A 17,726-nucleotide genomic window follows, 5' to 3' on the forward strand; every position below is an offset into this window, starting at 1 on the left:
ATGAAAACACTGGTTCAGGAGAGCTTCATTGGCACACAGAGCATGGGCAGGGAAGACACTTCAACGCACGTGGGGAATGCTAATGGACAGGTTTGGTTAAAAAAAGGTTTGTATTTTTGTACATTTACATTTTACGAGGCAACCCAAGGTGAACACCACACAGTGTACCACTTTGACTCCAAATCACTGTAGCCGGCACTCTTCACTACCTTGGAATCCTTCCCAGACACACTCCAAACAACAGAACATCAGTCCATGAAAGGGCACCAAAAGAAAACTCTCGTTAAAGTGCTTGAGGTAGGAAACTGTACCTTAGAACAGTCATCCTCGAGCTAAATTAGTACACCATACACCAAGATAATGGGTCCATGTCCGAAGAAGAAGAACTGCCCCCTTGTAACAGTATTGGACATTCAAGAGGTTTATTACCTGACTATGCGTGCCTGTCACCACAAGAGGGGGATGGAGAGCAAAACTGTTCGGAGAGCATTCTCATCCTTTTCGCTATTCCAACAAACTGGTTTGTGATGTCCTTGACAACTTATTTGAGGTCAGTTTCAATGTTTGCGCCGTTAATGATTAAGGTCACAGCTTGGGCGGCACCCACAGATCCCGGATCAATGGCTATGGACGCTAGGAGAGCCCAGAGAGCCTCATGCCCTCCAGTACTAAAGCCTCTGCTGATAAGCCTGCTCCGCGGGCTTTAGTTCAGTTTAGAGGGATGGAGAGAGAGAGGGGGGGGAAGCAAGTGAGTGAAAGAGATAGGGAGAGTGGAAGAAAACAAAGAGAGAGAGAGAGAGAGAGAGAGAGAGAGAGAGAGAAAGGAGGAAAGGAGAAATCAAGAGAAAGACAGGGAGAGAGGGAGAAGGAGAGATAGAGAAAGAGAAAAAGAGAGAGGGGAGAAAGAGAGAGAGATAGTGCTGTCCCACAGGACTCTGAGCTAAAGAAGGCAATTTAAAGTCAGAGCGCCTCTCTTTCCATCAGGAACTGTCAGGAGTCAAAGCAAGCTCTATTCCACACCCACAGATACATATGAATACATGTGTCTATACACACACACACACATTAACAAATGTATCTGTGTGAACATGTTATCGGACCACACAGAGCAGGTTCTTTGTGCACCCTGTCCTCCCACACAAAACACATAGAGACACAACACATAGATACACACACACACACACACACACACACACACACACACACACACACACACACACACACACACACACACACTCACACACAATGCAGCAGTCATGACAAAAGGAGCAGCTGGGATGTGCTGTGCTGTCTGTTTTGGCTGAAGGAAATGCACACGTCTCCATGTGCAAATACTGAGAGTAAGAGAGAAGGGGGGGGGGGGGGCATGCAAATGAAAAAAATGTCATGTGCATGCAAACAGAAACAAGCAACAAGCCACTTGTCCTGAGAAGGGACAGCACACGGCTGTGCAGACAAAAACACATAGAGACACAACACATAGATACACACACACACACACACACACACACACACACACACACACACAAACGTGAGCACACACACACACACACACACACATACACACACACACACACACACACACACACACACACACACACACACACACACACACAACACACACACACACACACACACACACACACACACAACAAGCACACACACACAGGCCCAAGACTGTCTGTCTCAGCACTTTTGGCCAGCTGTTACAGTAGGAGAGATGGAGAAGACACCATTAAAAAGAGATCTGCTGGGTGAACTCCTCTGTAGAGCAGAGCTCATGCGGAGCGGGAAAGAGTGAGAGCACAGAGAACATCTGAAAAGAAAACAATACAAAAAGAGCAGGGAGTTAAAGGATAAAAAATAAAGAGTGACAGAGAGAGACAGAGAGAGAGAGAGAGAGAGAGAGAGAGGGAGAGTGAGAAACAAACAAACAACAAGCAAAAGAGAAAGCCAGAGAGAGGGAGGGAGAGTGATGAAGTGCGATGAAGTGCGGAATATGAGCAGGGAGGCACAGAACACAGGGAACATCAAAATACAAAACAGAGCCTCCTATCAGATAAGCACAGGGAAGGACGTCAGCTAGGGACTGTGTGTGTGTGTGTGTGTGTGTGTGTGTGTGTGTGTGTGTGTGTGTGTGTGTGTGTCTGTCTGTCTGTCTGTCTGTCTGTCTGTCTGTCTGTCTGTCTGTCTGTCTGTCTGTCTGTCTGTCTGTCTGTCTGTCTGTCTGTCTGTCTGTCTGTCTGTGAAGTTGTGATTCCTTTCTTCAAATAATCACTGTGGACACAAATAAAAAACACTCCGGCAGACCGCTTTCCCTTCAGAAACCACTTTAGCATGACGGTGAATCCTTCCTGGCGCAGCTTGTGAGAACAATCACAAACGCCCTTCCCCCTACCCTGACAGTAAATTCCCTAATTTAGCTAATAAACTTCTCTTTATTGCTCTCTCTCTGTTTTTATGAAATGCTCATCCGGAACCATCGCGGCATCATACTGTCACACGGTCCACGCTGTCATAGATGACGAGTGGCGTTATATTAAACTGCTATTCACATATTATAAAGGGAATCGCACTGCTCGCCGATATTAAAATGACAAGCTGATATTAAAAGTAATCTCGGTGAAACACTCCTATCTATCTATCCTCCACGTATGGCCGGGCACCTCAAGTTTCTAATAAAAAATGGATCTGGTTTAGATTTGAAGCCTTTTGACGGTGCAAAGAGAGAAAAAAGTAATGAATCCCATTTCCATTGTATCAATATTAAAGGGAGGGGTAGGGTGGGGAGGAACAGGGTTTTTGTGAGTTGAATTGCTACCCCCCCATCCCCCCAAAGTCGTTGATATGCGTGGTACTATTTGCATTGGCACAGTTCTATGGGCGTGAATTTTTTTTCAAGTGTGGCTTTTCTATCAACCTAAAAGTACACCGTCTAGAAAGAAAAAGAAAAAAAATTAAACAAGTCTGCGAGCAGAAAATTCCAAGTAACCTTGCCTGGAGTCCCTCTGACCAAATACTGAAAGATCAAACATGGAAAAAAAGAATTTCTTTACTGGACTGGACTTTCCTCCCTCTGGTTTCTCAGCCTAATATCAAAGACATTTAATTTCATTGCATAGCTCTGAGCCAAAATTGAAAATAAATATTATTTCAGACAAAGTGGGTTGGCGGCACCCATGATAAACACCAAAATCAACATCAAATCCCTTAATCCTGTTAGACCGGCCCAATCTGGAGAGAGGCAGGCTTCACTCTTTTATGCGGAGCACATAACATGGGAAGTGTGCAGTTGGTCTGTATACATTACTGGACACACACTAGCAACTTAGGGCATGTACTGTACACAAGAGTAGGGTACCCAAGGTCATTTACCATGGCATGGAAAGTAAAGTTTAACAATTTATATAAAATAATGAATTTAATTACTTTTTTTGATGACGAAATTATTATAGGGGCTATTAATTAGGAGATAATTGTGAAATTATGACTTACTCGGTATCACAGAAATCAAGAGCACAATTCATTCCTGCCATCTGTGCCAGGAGAGGGCTAATGGAGGTCAAGAGCAATTTTCCAGCTAGCTTGGTGTCTGGAGGTTTGTGCTTTATTGTGACCAAGTTGAGTGTGCGGTGCAAATTTAGAACATACAAATAATATATCATTACGGCGTCTGTGGCCACTGCTAATGCGAGTCCAGAGAGTTCCGATCACCCAAGTGTGGTTCAGACTGCACTCATTAACATGGAGCATGAGTCATCCGGATGTGCAGATCAGCACAACCCTGCGACTCCTCCTAATGCGCTGAGTGCAAAACAACAACAACAACAACAACAACGACAACAACAACAACAACAACGACAACGTCAGCATTACAAACTGCACCTGGCGTTCTGCCCGCCTCTGCTGTATTAGTTTGAACTGCTATAGGAGTTCAGGAGTCAGGAGGCAAAACGGCCATCAGCCGTGGTCATACAGGGATGCAGCCAAGTGGACACAGTATTGCGATGAGAGATGATAGTGAAGTGATACTTTACCTTACTCCTGAACACGTACTGAGAGCTACCCAGGAGTCCATGTGACCTTGCACTCGCCCATGATAGAAGCAGTGATCCTAAAATGAAAGATACAGAGGGAGAGAAAGAGAGAGAAAGAGGGGGGGATTAGTGTTTGCTATTTGTAACTTCATCAACTAAGAACTCCAGCACTTACTGTTGCCAGACACAGGCTTGAACTCAGAGCTTGTGTTCATGCCAGATACTTGGAAAAGGGGAAACTAGTGTGAGAAGGGCAAGTGAAGGAAATGGAAAGAGACACAGACAAAGAAATAGAGAGAGTGAGAGAATTTGGAAAGAAATAGAAAGAAATAGCAAAGAAATAGAAAGAGTGAGAGAATTTGGAAAGAGAAAGAGCAAAGAAAAACACAAGAAAAGGAGAGAGGAGAGAGAGAGACCGAGAGAGAGAAAGAGACAAATTAAACATGAATTTAAGTTCGCTCTCTGAGAGGTCATTTCCTTTTTACTGTGCCTGCCATAGCCAAGCATTCATCAGCTAAGGAGCAGCCAGACAGGGTCCCTGGCAGAGGCTTCCCATACCACAGTGCCAAGCCTGAAGCACATATACACTAGGCCTTTTGTGTGGGAGCAGGGTCACTGGGTTTCTGGGTTAAGTGTTTAAACATCTGCATTCAGCTACACGGACACAGGGCAGGATATGACAACAGCGTTCGGCTCAGAACAACATCTAGGAGGCGGCAGCGATGAGGACAGAGCTTAGAGCTACAGCTTATTTCGGCCTTTCAATATTCATTAATCGGGATAGTCGTTTCCTCCTTCATTTGTAAATCTATGACTTGACAACTACAAAACGGGCGAATCTAAACAAATACAGATTGTGACGAAAACCATTCCTTTGATCATCACCCCACTCCACACTTAAGTTGTTGGGGAGATTCAGGCAGAAGTTGCAAGCTGCAAGACAGCCAATCTGGAAGCTCAATTAATTATTCATGTGGGTGCTAAATAACCATGAGGGGGCGCTAAATATCTGCTATGATAGGCCGTTTTTATACCCCAACTTAATAATAGGGTTGTAAATGGTCTTGTAAATGGGCTTGTAAAATAGCACCTGAGTAGGCCTATGTTATTGACAGACCAAAGTTGCACACCTTCTATTTTAACATCAGAGGACATGGTTCATCCATTCTGTCATTTTCAGGCGGCAGCTTCGGGTTTAGAAAATCATGTAACCATAGTGTTTAGCATTCTATTGGTCAGAATTCTTTTAGTGCTTCACTTTCAGATACTGGAACAGGGCAAACTTGTTAAAGCACAAATGATCAATACTAACATTTTAAACATAAAACAAAAGACTTTATATATACAGTTATAGGTCTTTTGAGACTACATCCAATGTAATGTAGCAAAGAGTACACATATCCTTATGGACCAAGAACACAAATTAGAGTCTTGCTTTTTAATACATTTTAGCTAGCCATTGAAACAAGTCTGCAGCCATAACAAGTTTAGGTTTTAAAATGTCCGAGGCATTCCACAGATGGTCTAAAGCTCGTAACTCAGGTGGTTCCTTTAGCGTTTTATTGACTCCTGACTCCACTGTTAGACCATTAACTTCCTGCACTGGTGTCCTGCCCCCTGGAGTACGTGTGAGCAGCTCACCGCCGCCAGACGGCTGACCCAGAGACGGCACCCTCCCTCCCGCCCCTCGCTCGTCCGCACGTAAGCCGTCACATCAACATCCGTCGATGACAGGATTGCCCCGGCTTAATTTCTCGGAACGGAGGGGCTTAAATTGGGCTCAAGTGACGACTCTGGTCCGTTTAAAGCAGCTCTGTCGGCTGATCAGACCGTGAAATTAGCTCATTTAGCTGAACGGCAAAAAGAAGAAGAGGAGAAAAAAAAAGGCGAAAGACACTTGTGCGTGGAGGACATACAAATCGATTGTTGTTCCAGGACAGGCTAGGGCAGACACTCTCGGAGCACGCTAGCTCTGGAACGTTTCTTTATTCATTAGGCCACAGCGGCTCTTCATGGTGGAGAGAGGCTCTCGCCAAACTCGTGAAGACCTTGTGAGTAGGTGCTTTTTTTTGTAAGGGTGGATTTATGAGCACATTTTTGGGTCCCCCATGAGCAAGTGAGGTGGTGAGAGGAGAAGTGCTGGGTGGTGGAGGTGGTAGAAAGCGGGGAGCAAGCGTCCTTAAATGTTCTCATCCTCCGAAAATGAGCCTGGGGAGAGCTCAATCTGGCCTGCCTCGGCGCAACGCACAACTATGTGCTAGTGTATATAAAATGATAATTAAAGCAACACTCCTGCTCCCCTTATTGGGACAAGAGCATGATGAATGGATAAATCACTGCACCTCAGTGGAGACTGCTGTACTCACAGGCTTGGCTCTGAGACTTCCTTCCACCTGTAATTTGTTTCTGGTGAGATTATGTGAGCAATGAAACATTAAAGTAATGATATTTTCAAGGCGAGAGCTCCTTAAAGTGGTATTGGATTTCAAGAGACCAGAGAAAAAAAGTCACCACAACTTTTTTCAAGGTAGTAATGAGCCGTTAACGATGCTTGACCATGTCGACAAGCACAACACACAACAAAAAAAGGTGGGAGAGAAGGAAAACAACAGACAATCTATCGCCTCTCCTTTCATGTCGCCCGGAACACAAAGCTCATTTGCATAGGAACCAAATCTATGCTAAATTAGTGTCAAATTATCCAATTACCAATTAAGCCTAGGGGAGCTTGATTTGAATATGGGGAAATTGCCTGGAACTAATGCGGCATTGCTCCGCGGCATACAGACGGCTTATCAGAGTCTGAGAGGAAGCACTGGTGTCATCACGACTCTCATAGAAGACACGGAAATTTACGGTAAAGGACAAAAAGCTCTCTTCAGCGGACCTGTTTATTAAGCATCACTGCGGTTTTGAACTTGAGACTCTTTTGTTAACAGTCTGCGTTTGATTCAACCCTGCCTGCTCACATTCAGGATCAGAAGTTAAGAAGAGAGGACATGCTCAGCCTACTGAAAATACTGGTTCATTACTACTAGCTCAAAGGATGAAACTGACCACCAACAGCATCTGTGGGGGCAGTTTTTTACGAGCTGATGAACCCAGATCAGGAAAAGGAATCACTTACTTTACTACTCTATGGCTGAAATGGATGAGTGATGAGCATTCGGGGCCTTTTGTTGTGTTGCAGTGGCGAGATTGACGAGTGTGAAATGAGGCAGTCAGGCGGTGTGAAAATGCACTGCAGCACTTCACAGCATCTGCTGTTCTAGCAGCTTCCGCCTCAGCCGCCTCCAGATGTTTCCTTATAGAGAGAGACGTGGGTGACCATACGCACCACTATTCACGCTGACCCCCCTCGTGCATACCCAGGATATTATTGTTAAGCCCATGCATAAATATGCACTCACTCACAGACCTAACACAGACAGAACACAACCAAGCTTATCCATCTGCCATATATATGTGTGAACAGACCACAAACACACATTGACCAGTCAAGGCGAGTGTCTGCAGACTGTGTACATACTAATGTTCCGTCTACTCCCCTAATCAGCGACGTGGTATGGACTAGCGAAATATTTGTCTTCCATTGAACACGCTGGACCGTGTAATAGATTTTCCCTTAATGATTACATGTGGAGGCGCTGACAGTTCCATTTTGGAGTTATGAATTAAGCATCGGCAACCGGCTCTTCTCCCCCACTCTCAGCGATTCGCATGGAGTAAAAGTGTTTTTGGTTTTATATTACATTAGCACAGAGTGCCACAGCTGTGGCTCCAGGGCTCTCTAGCGCCTAAACAGGATATTGCTGGTCGCCGGGGGATACATCTGCGGCGGACATAACCAGCTCTGGGTCATCTACTCGCAGGACCCTCTGCACCACGTGACGTCCACAAGGGGACGGTGGTCCCTGGATGAGGGCCACGTCTGTGGGCTGATGCAGCTAAAAGATAAGAGCCAAAAAGGAGCACCATCATCCGCTGTATAACTCATCTTGTCTACCATTCCTCTCACACAAAAACAACCTCTGCTGTTGGAGGAGGATGTTTTTTTAGGACGACGGGTTTCTTCTTTAAAAAACACGAGCACTTCCCATTGATCATCTATGTATGAGCTGTGCTGGCTGTCAGATTGTGCCACCATCAGATAATGTGTCTTCAAATGTGGGAGTTGGATGCCTTGAAGGTGCCTTCGTGTTCAATACCATCTTTGAGCTGGTGTGTGCATGTGTGTGTGTATTGACTTGAATGTAAGTGTGTGGTTTTATTTGTGTGTATATGTACACACTCATGCCTATACACTGAAAGGTCTGTGCTTATTTTGTGTGTGTGTGTGTGTGTGTGTACACACTTGCCTATTTTTACAAAACTGTTTGTATCTTCTTAAATGTAACTTTGTGTGTGCGGTGCGTGTGTGAGCGTGTGTGCATGTGTCAACATCCATGTGTGTATATGTGAGTGACGCATCTACGTGTTTCACTAGGAGTGGAGGAGACGAGTGTGATTAATGGCCATGCAGGATGTTCATCATGAGAGTGAGAGGGGGAGAGAGAGAGAGAAAGAAAAAAGAGATAAGTAGAGAGAGAGAGAGGATGAGAGAGAAAGATAAAGAGAGGGAGAAAGAGGGAGAGAGAGAGAGAGGGAAAGAGAAAGGAAGGGAGAGAGAAAAAGAGAAAAGAGAGAAAAGAGAGAGAGAGAGAGAGGGAGAGAGATGAGGGGGATGAAGCAGCGGGGAGCATTCGTCGCGCCTGAGACTGAAAGGAGCTGCGGCGGCACCTGAAGTCAGATTGGTCCTCGCAGCGCAGAGTTCAAACGGTAACGCTGCAGCGGCTTTCCTCGCCGCAGTTAGCGAGCAACCGCGCTGAACTCACAACTCCGAGAGGGAGAGAAGAGGGAGGGAGAGAGGAGAGAGAAGAGAGAGAGAGAGAGGGAGGGAGAGAGAGAGAGAGAGAAAGAGCAAGAGAAGCGAGAGAGGATAGAGTAGGTGAGAGAAAGAGCAGGCGAGAAGAGAGGGAGTGAGGAGAAAGAGATCATGAGGGAGAGGTAAAAAAAAATAAGTGAGTAACAAAACACATTGAGGCCAGGGGGAGGAATTAACAAAGAAAAATGTCAACACATTAAAGAAGGAATAATACAAACCAAAGTCAGCGAAGCACAATGATGGGTGAGACACAAATGCTGGAGCGAAAACATTCTAATGCTAATTAGGACCAGCAGTTCTACGTCTACTCTCTCACCCCCCACTTCTTTTTGATTCAAATGTTCTTTTTTTTTTTTCACTTATCGTTTCTGCATAGTTTTTTCAGTTGACAGATTCCTCCTTCCCTTGCACCCCGTTTCACAATGTTTCATTTGTTTTCATTGTAGTTTGTCCCCGTCTCTGACTAATTCATTACAAGAGACGAAGAGTGTTTGAGAGCAATGGGAAAGTAAAAGATGGCAGGGAGAGAAAGAGAGAGAGAGAGAGAGAGAGAGAGAATGAAGAAAAGAGGAAGGCACATCGGTTAACTCCCTGTGCTAAACTTCACCGCTCCGAACGCTTTCGGAAAAGGAAATGGCTTTGTCTTTTGCATCGATCTTGCACTTTGCTGCAGGAGAGGAGATGCGTGTGAACCTAAATGAACCTGACACCTCTGGACCCCTCTCCGAGTTGAGGGAGCATTAAGAGAGAGAGAGAAAAAGAAAGAGGCAAAATAATTAACACCTCTCAAGGAGGGTGTGAGCAATTAGGAGGCAGTGAGAAAGACAGCACTCCAAACGCAGCCTTGCAGAGTGTGAAGACCAAGTGTGTGTGTGTAGAGAGAGAGAGAGAGAGAGAGAGAGAGAGAGAGAGAGAGAGAGAGAGACATAAACAGAGAGAGAGAGAGAGAAACACAGAGAGAGAGAGAGAGAGACAGTAAGAGTGAGGGGGAGCACTTCAAACACAGCCTTGCAGAGTGTGAAGATGAAGTGTGTGTGTCTGTGTGTAGAGAGAAAAGAGAGAGAGAGAGAGACAGAGAAAGAGTAAGAGAGAAGGGGAAAAGGAGAGAGAGGTATAACACTGCCATACTGCCATGCTGCAGAGGCCACGCGGATGCTTGCTTTGCCAAGTCTACATCCACCTGGGAGATGAACAACATAATTTGGAGGAAGAAAAAAACCCCCACGTCTATATGCAGAGACATACGTATGCCCGTGCCTCTCCTACTCTTTACAGCAATAAAAAATACGCATTGAAATTTCTATAGCGGGCTACGAGCGAATCCGTGTACATTTGGACGAGTGAAATTGAATTCTGTTGTGCTCTAAAATAACATCAAAAGATTTTCGAACGCCTAAGTTCATTAATACTATGTCACGCCTACAGTGGCTTTGCAGCTCATTTCTAAGGTTTCCGCCTGGCTAAAATTGGCCTATAGCACAGGGAGCGAATTGTTTCAATTACTAGGCTTAACGGCTCACAGTGCCTCGTTAGTGAAGAGACACAGCCGGTGTTGGTGGCGAGGAGTAGAAAAATACAGGGAAAGGGACAAATGAATTCTTCCGTTAGGTGAGAATGTGCGCACGAAGTGCCGTAGTGAGTCAAGAGTGCCACACACAGAGGCTGAGTCTGCCGCAGTAGAGTTGGGTTTGTTCATGTTCAGGGCCAGCCTGCCACATTAACACAGTGGCCTTGACAACAGAGGGGACTGAATGTCTTTTGTGGTAAAGTTTAACTTCACAGGCACAGATAGTGTGTGCGTGTGTGTGTGTGTGTGTGTGTGTGTGTGTGTGTTTCTATGTGTGTAAACAAAAAACCCTTGAGCACTTGAGGTACAGTATAACCTCACAGATACAGTGTCTTTGTGTGTCTGTGTCTGTGTGCGAGTGTATTTATGAATGTGTGTGTGTGTATGTGTATGTGTGTGAAAGAACCAGAGAGTGCGCATCAGTGTGTGGAGCTCATGTGGAGGAGCATGTGAGAGGCTTTGCTTGTTGAGATATGGCACTGAAAAAACATGTCATGTGAGCCCTGTCTAAAACAGAAGATAAAGGACTTTTATATTGGAGAAAGAACTCTGACCCCAAAACACACACACACACACACACACACACACAAACACACACACATGACAGGAGAGAGATGGAGAGATAGATGGAAGCTGGAGAGAGATAAGGAATGAAGAAACAACACACAGGATTTCAGCTTTATTTACTCTTGGTCTTACTGTTTGATTGGATGTGAGGGTCACTGGAGTTCCATCCTCTTGGTAATGGGTCTCTGTGAAGTCTTCACCGAGGAGCTCCCTGAACAAGGAACAGAGAGACAGAGAGAGAGAGAGAGAGAGAGAGAGAGAGAGAGAGAGAGAGAGAGAGAGAGAGAGATGAAGGGGGAGAAAAACAAACATAAGAGACATTTTAGCTGCTAGAAGGGAATCTGGAGGGGGACTCCCTGATGTCCTGCTCTACTGTGCTGGCCATATCTAAAAGCGGATTCCTGGGCTGATCGCTGTGTTCTTGCACCTCAACCAGAGACCTTTGCAGTGATAGGACTCACATCTTAACTAAAGCTGCCACCTCAGCCAACACATAGAAGCCACACATAGAGTTCACATTTTAAGTAGCTCAAAGTACTATATCAAAAATATAGTAAAGAAGATATTGAAAGTCAGTATAGTGAAAGATACAAGCGTTATGCCAGTCAGTATCTGAGGGCTGTAGGGCAAAACAGAAGAGCAAAAGCCAAATATCGGGAGAGGAGGAGAGAACAGTCAGCATGGTGGGAGGGGGGGGGGCTGCCCATCAGGAGTCAGTCACCACACCTGAGCACACCTGAAAACACTGCACCTGCTGCAGACAGAGAGGGAGTGTGTGTGTGTGTGTGTGTGTGTGTGTGTGTGTGTGTGTGTGTGTGTGTGTGTGTGTGTGTGTGTGTGTGTGTGTGTGTGTGTTTCATTCACAGTACAGTGTATACACTATACCTTGGACTTTATAGACCCTGAGGGTGGCATTACATAGGCTTTTCCTGCTTTGAATTTCTTTCACTCTTTGTTTTTATAATGTACATCTAAAGCACTCTGGGTAACCTCTGTGCATGCAACATTATTTAAATACACTCCCCTTGACTTGTCTATGTGTGTGTGTGTGTGTGTGTGTGTGTTTGTGTGTGTGTGTGTGTGTGTGTGAGTGTGATCACACAACTGTTTGTGTGAATTGCCTCCAGCAAATCACAAAGGCAATCTCGGTGAAAGACACACTTGTCTCTGACATTTTACTGTCTCGCTCCCCCTTGTCAGATCACATCTTGTTTTCCCTTCCTCGTCACTTTTATCACTGTGTTTGATTTTTTTTTTTCAAGGCGAGAAGGGCAAACACACACAATCTGCTCAATTAAATTTCCGAACACGCCAGGCTTGGAGAGAAGCGATACCACTCGCCCGATAAAGAAAAGTAAAGGCCACGGATGAAACAAAATCACGTCTCTTATCTTATCTCTCGAATCGTCGTTTCATCTGTCCTGTCAGTCAGTCAGTCTGCCAGTCAATCGTTCACGTCTCTTTTACATGGACTTTTTGACAATACAGCCTGATACATGTGTTGTTCCTGAAGAAAACCTTTAGCTTTGATCATCATCCGCAAATGAACAGAGGAACGAGGGGATGACAAATAGGAGCACAAGTCAGGTGGGATGGGGGTTCATCGACAGGTCACGACCTCCCACAACACACTGTGCAGGGTGTGGCCGGTGAGGGGGGGTGAGGGGGGGCAGGGTGCTTAACTCTTGCTGGTGAGACAGGCCGTGACGCGCTGAGAGCTGCTATCGCTGAGTGGCTCTGACGGTGCCAGCGAGTTGTGTTCTTATTTGTTGGCACAGCTGGCGGCGGAGGCAGAGACAGGGGCTTGCTGTTCTCCGAGTGAATCACACCGTGTGAATAAGTCACAGGCTCCTCATGTTGGCACAGCTGGTGCAGAGCAGAGAATGACACTAAGACAAAGAATGTGTGTGTGTGTGTGTGTGTGTGTGTGTGTGTGTGTGTGTGTGTGGTGAGGGGTGAAGGCAAAGAGTCAGAGTTGGATTAAAAGAGAGATTACAAAATCCACTGTGTGTGTGTGTGTGTGTGTGTAAGGACAGGAGAGTAAGAGAGTGAGAGAGAGAGAAAGAGAGAACGAGAATAAAGGTTGACAGGTTGACATTACCAAACAACACTGTTACTTTTTGCTCCTAATGAAACAGGACAGTTAAGCGTCGTCGCTCGGAGAGTGTGATTCAGTAGCCTGGTAGTGCCACAGTTGCACTCAGAGCCTTCCTTTCTGCCACAGCAGAGAGAGCCGCTCGCCACAGCTGCACTGGGCTTGTAATTGGACATAATAAGGCCCAGGCTTCTTTAAAGTCAAATTTATCCAAGGGGGTAGATATTACGCTTTGGGCTGGGGTGGGGTGGGGTGGTGAGAGTAGGAGATAGAAAAAACAGACCATCCTACATCTAACGGCTCTTTGATCTCCGAGACGTTGTGACGATGTGTCTCTCTGCAGCTGGAATCAGTGGGCGACACACTCCCCAACCAAAAATTGGGAGTGTTAAGATCAGCTCTACTGCCAAATCTCACTATATCTCAGCGCTAGCCCCGGTTGGAGAACATGGATGTGATTAAGGTCATATTGCGAATCCGCATAATGCCACATATCTTTTTTGATTGAAAAATAAACAACGTGACACATGGTACACAACTCAGGATCAACCAGGTGTACGTGGCTTTAGAAGTGGATTGCACGGTCTCCTGTAGTCACGGAGTGTTTGTTTGTAACACGCTCGTGTTCCAGAAGGTTCATCTGCTCCGCTTTGACTGGCTCTGTACAGATGCTATGAGTCAGAGCTTGACTGATGAACCTGCAGCCTTGCAGAGAGGAGTTGGAGGAAGACGAAAAACACAAGCAGAGAGCTCGAGCTGGCAGAGACACACACTTTTATGTGTCCATAAAATGGCAGGGTGGCTGAAAGCCCCCAGCCCCCCCCCCCCCCCCACACACACACACAGGGAAAAGATTGCATTACTGGCACTGTGAACGTGACCTTTTTCAGGTAGTGACTGCCTCTGGTATCTGTCAGTATAGTGCTCTGCCGGTGGGTGAGAGGCTAGGCTCACGTCGGAGCTGAGGCGAGGCCAGCAGAGCGGAAGAATTGAAGCCCTGTGACATTTCAAACAGCAGCCAATAAAATAGTGGTGTGAGTTTGTTGGTGTTTTTTTTTAATTGGAATAAAAACCCTACATGGAAATAAACTGAAGATCTTTTTTTTCCCACAGCGGATGTTGACTGTGATTCACAGGACTGTTTGAGATTAGGAGTTGTTTATATAGTACTGAATCAGAACAAGGTGCCAACATACCAGGAGTGAGAGCTGTTTGATGGAAATATGCTTTTAAGTGCTTAGCCAAAGGTAAGGGAAGGGGAAAAGAGAGAGAGAGAGAGAGAGAGAGAGAGAGAGAGGAACACAAATGCAATCGAGTCTTAATTCCAGTTGGAGGAGAGTCAGACTGAGCAGCTGCCTTGTCGGGGGTTCTCGGAAAATGCCAACATATGTTTCAGAATCAACAAATAAGCCGAGGTCCCGGCAAGATGAAAGCTGCGCCATATCTGCAGCCCATTGGAACACACTCTCCAACATCAACCTCGTTTGAAAATGTTAAAAGATGCGGGGTGCTCCACCACGACTCCCCCCCCCAAACGTCTCCAAGGCATGAGAGAACACTCGAAACAGCCAGACGGAGAGAGGGCTCGGTTACAAAGGGGGGCTAATTAACTCCGCAAATGACACTGGCTCCAAACGAGGCACTCGCGAGACCCTGGCGCAGCTCCGTAACAGGGCCATCTGTAAACGCCGGCCCGTTTTCGCACAGCTCATTTATGGCTAAGTGCCTAGAGGGAGGAAGGAAAAAAGCAACGAAGGGTTTGGTACTGGAGAGAAAGAGAAAGAGAGAGAGAGAGAGAGAGAAAGAAAGAGAGAGAGAGAGAGAGAGAGAGAGATGGAGAGAGAAAGAAAGAGAGAGGAAAGAGAAGGAGATCTTTATACTCCTGCAACTGAAGATCAAAGGGAGTGTATTGTGACACAGAACTGGGCGTAATAATAGAGAGAGAGAAACATGCATTTGGTTGTTTTCTTTGTCCATAGCACTGTTGCTTTCTCTCAGCGCCTCCCTTCGTTTGAAGTATTACTCATCAGAACCAAGAACTTTACTAACAGGGTCAACTGATGTCAGTGCATTAAACTAGCTAATAACAACTCCATCGATATACATTGTACAGAAGAAAAAGAAAAACAGTGATCACTCAGTACAAAAGCACAGAACAGAGCAAAAAATAAAAACATGGACAGCAGTAATAGCTTCTTCTCTTGGCTGTACTCAGTATTTTTCCGTGCCCCTTTCTTCAACAAAGAGCTGTATTGCTTCTCAGTTGTTCAAGTAGCGTAGTTGAAAAAAGCATGCTCTTGTTTGTGTGGTCGGATGAGTGCATTCGTTTGGCTGCGGCTGAATAGGCTCTGTTTGTAGGACCGGCACACCCCAAACCCCAAACCAACAGGTGCTCACCCACACCCCGACAACAGCAGGCGCTAATGACTCAGCGGTTTACACAGACCCCGTTTCATTAGTAGTCTGATATTAACAGCTACCCTTTAGCCCTCTCGGTCACAAGCAACTTGCAAGTTCAAAAATACTACAACACTATCAGTCTACCAGTCCGCCATCAGTAATACCACTGTATTGTACCAACAGAATTTCTGAGCCATTCTTGAGAAATTTTACGGACGGTACAACGTAGACAATATTCACTTCTGCCGTGTTGCTCTGACTACCATGTAGTGTTCATCCTTTTACTACATTCAGAATGCTTGCTTAGGTATATCAAAAGTTTTTTTGGAAATGTCCTTTTTGTATATAGTAAAACAGACATTGTGTAACAGAAAAACCACAGAGCACTGTTCTCAGAATCGAGATGGCACACAGAGGAAAAGGTAGGGCCTGCAGACATCTGACTGAGGTTTAACCTCGACTTCAGCTTTCACTGCTGGAGCCATTTTGCAACGGTTTTCTTGTGAAGAGACCCAACCCAGAGAATAACACAAGGAAGAATCACACACACATAAGTAGCTTGCTTAATATCGACACTCGTGCATAGTAAGTGTCTACCTTAGGCTACTACAGAGGAACATGACTCATATCTAATAACCTCTATTCAACAGGCACCTTTTCAAAAAAATTCTTGATGAAGTACATACACACATGCACACACACACACACACACACACACACACACACACACACACACACACATAGAGACCGGCGCACACACACACATAGAAACAGGCACACACACACACACACACACAGACACACAACATGCTCTTTCAATGAAGTTACATACTCCACTATAGATATATTCCTCCCTCTACGGTGTGTGTTTTGATTTTTGCAGCTGAGAGCGCCCCCCCCCCACCCCCCCATCTACCCCCCCATCCATCTCTCCTCCATGCCTCCTCCTTTTTGTCCTTAAAATGAGAAATGAGAAATGAGAGAGGTGGCGGTAAAGTGAAGCACAAGTGAAACATACTCGTCATATTTGACAGACGCCGCAAAAAAAAAAATCACGGCTTCAGAAATCCACGGGGTTCTGCCGGATGTGCCATACTGTTTGAAACTAATAATATCATCAACAACTGTGATGAGATTTCCCCTTTGTGTTTTCTTTCTTTTTTCCCCCTCTTTTCTTTCTTATTTTTCTTGTACTCTTTTTTGCTAAGTAACTGGAGGAGTGTGTGTGATGAATTCATCACACAGAACAGGAGAAAATAAACTGCAGAGGTGGTGGCAACACACTCACACAAATGAATCACAAGAAAAACAAAACAGGGATACATACACATACTACCACACATCAAGAAACACACACACACACACACACACACACACACACAACAAACTTATATCCTGTCATCTGAATCACAGCACGGAGCCCTTGTGCTGGTTTGTTATTACTCGTCTTGTCAGAGCGCTGCACTCCTCTCCAGGCAGCACACAGCACAGGCGGGGCAGCTGTTTTCTGTCTGCTTCTCTGCTGAGGAAACACAGCCAAGGCAGGGAGAGGGAGTGTGTGTGTGTGTGTGTGTGTGTGTGGATGGGGAGGGGGGCAGAGATGACAGGAAGAACAAATGCAGAGTGAGAGAGGATAAAACATGAGAGGAGGAAGAAAGACAAGCAGAGGGAAAGAGAGAGAGAGTATGAGAGAGAGAGAGGAAGGAGAGGGGGAGAGAGGAGACACACAAAAAGTAAGTGAGGAAGGGTGAAAAAGAGAGGGAGAGCGAGAGACTGACCCAGTGACCCAGTGCGAGCTGGTGTGCATGATCGTTGCCATCTGTGGGCATTTACCCTCCTCAGCCTCGACGGCCTCTGCTGGGCTCAACTCTTTACTCTGCGACAATCCCCCCCACCCCACACATTCCTCCACCAATCCATCCCCCACCCCACCCCACACACACCTCCACCAATCCCCCCCACCCCACACACACCTCCACCAATCCACCCCCCCACCCCACCCCTCCACCAATCCATCTCCTCCTCTCTTCCTCCCTTTCCACCTGTTTACCTCTTTTCATCCACCACCACCACCATTCGCACACCAATTTCCCCTCCTCCGAGTCTGAGATGAGCTCAGAAAATGAGCTATGGCGG

The 17,726-nt window shown here is 45.8% G+C and overlaps 1 protein-coding gene across 1 annotated transcript in view; it reads right to left on the minus strand.

Moving 5' to 3' along the window:
- adam19a (ADAM metallopeptidase domain 19a) overlaps positions 1-17,726 on the minus strand; it is a 114,246-nt gene that overhangs the window by 28,719 nt on the left and 67,801 nt on the right. Inside the window, exons 4-5 of the mRNA XM_048235871.1 lie at positions 11,228-11,306; positions 4,038-4,114 (exon numbers count right to left, since the gene is read on the minus strand). Of these exons, the coding sequence (XP_048091828.1) occupies positions 4,038-4,114; positions 11,228-11,306 (156 nt within the window). The remainder of the gene's footprint in view (positions 1-4,037; positions 4,115-11,227; positions 11,307-17,726) is intronic.

The sequence above is a fragment of the Alosa alosa genome, chromosome 24, assembly GCF_017589495.1.
Source record: "Alosa alosa isolate M-15738 ecotype Scorff River chromosome 24, AALO_Geno_1.1, whole genome shotgun sequence".
Taxonomy (NCBI): domain Eukaryota; kingdom Metazoa; phylum Chordata; class Actinopteri; order Clupeiformes; family Clupeidae; genus Alosa; species Alosa alosa.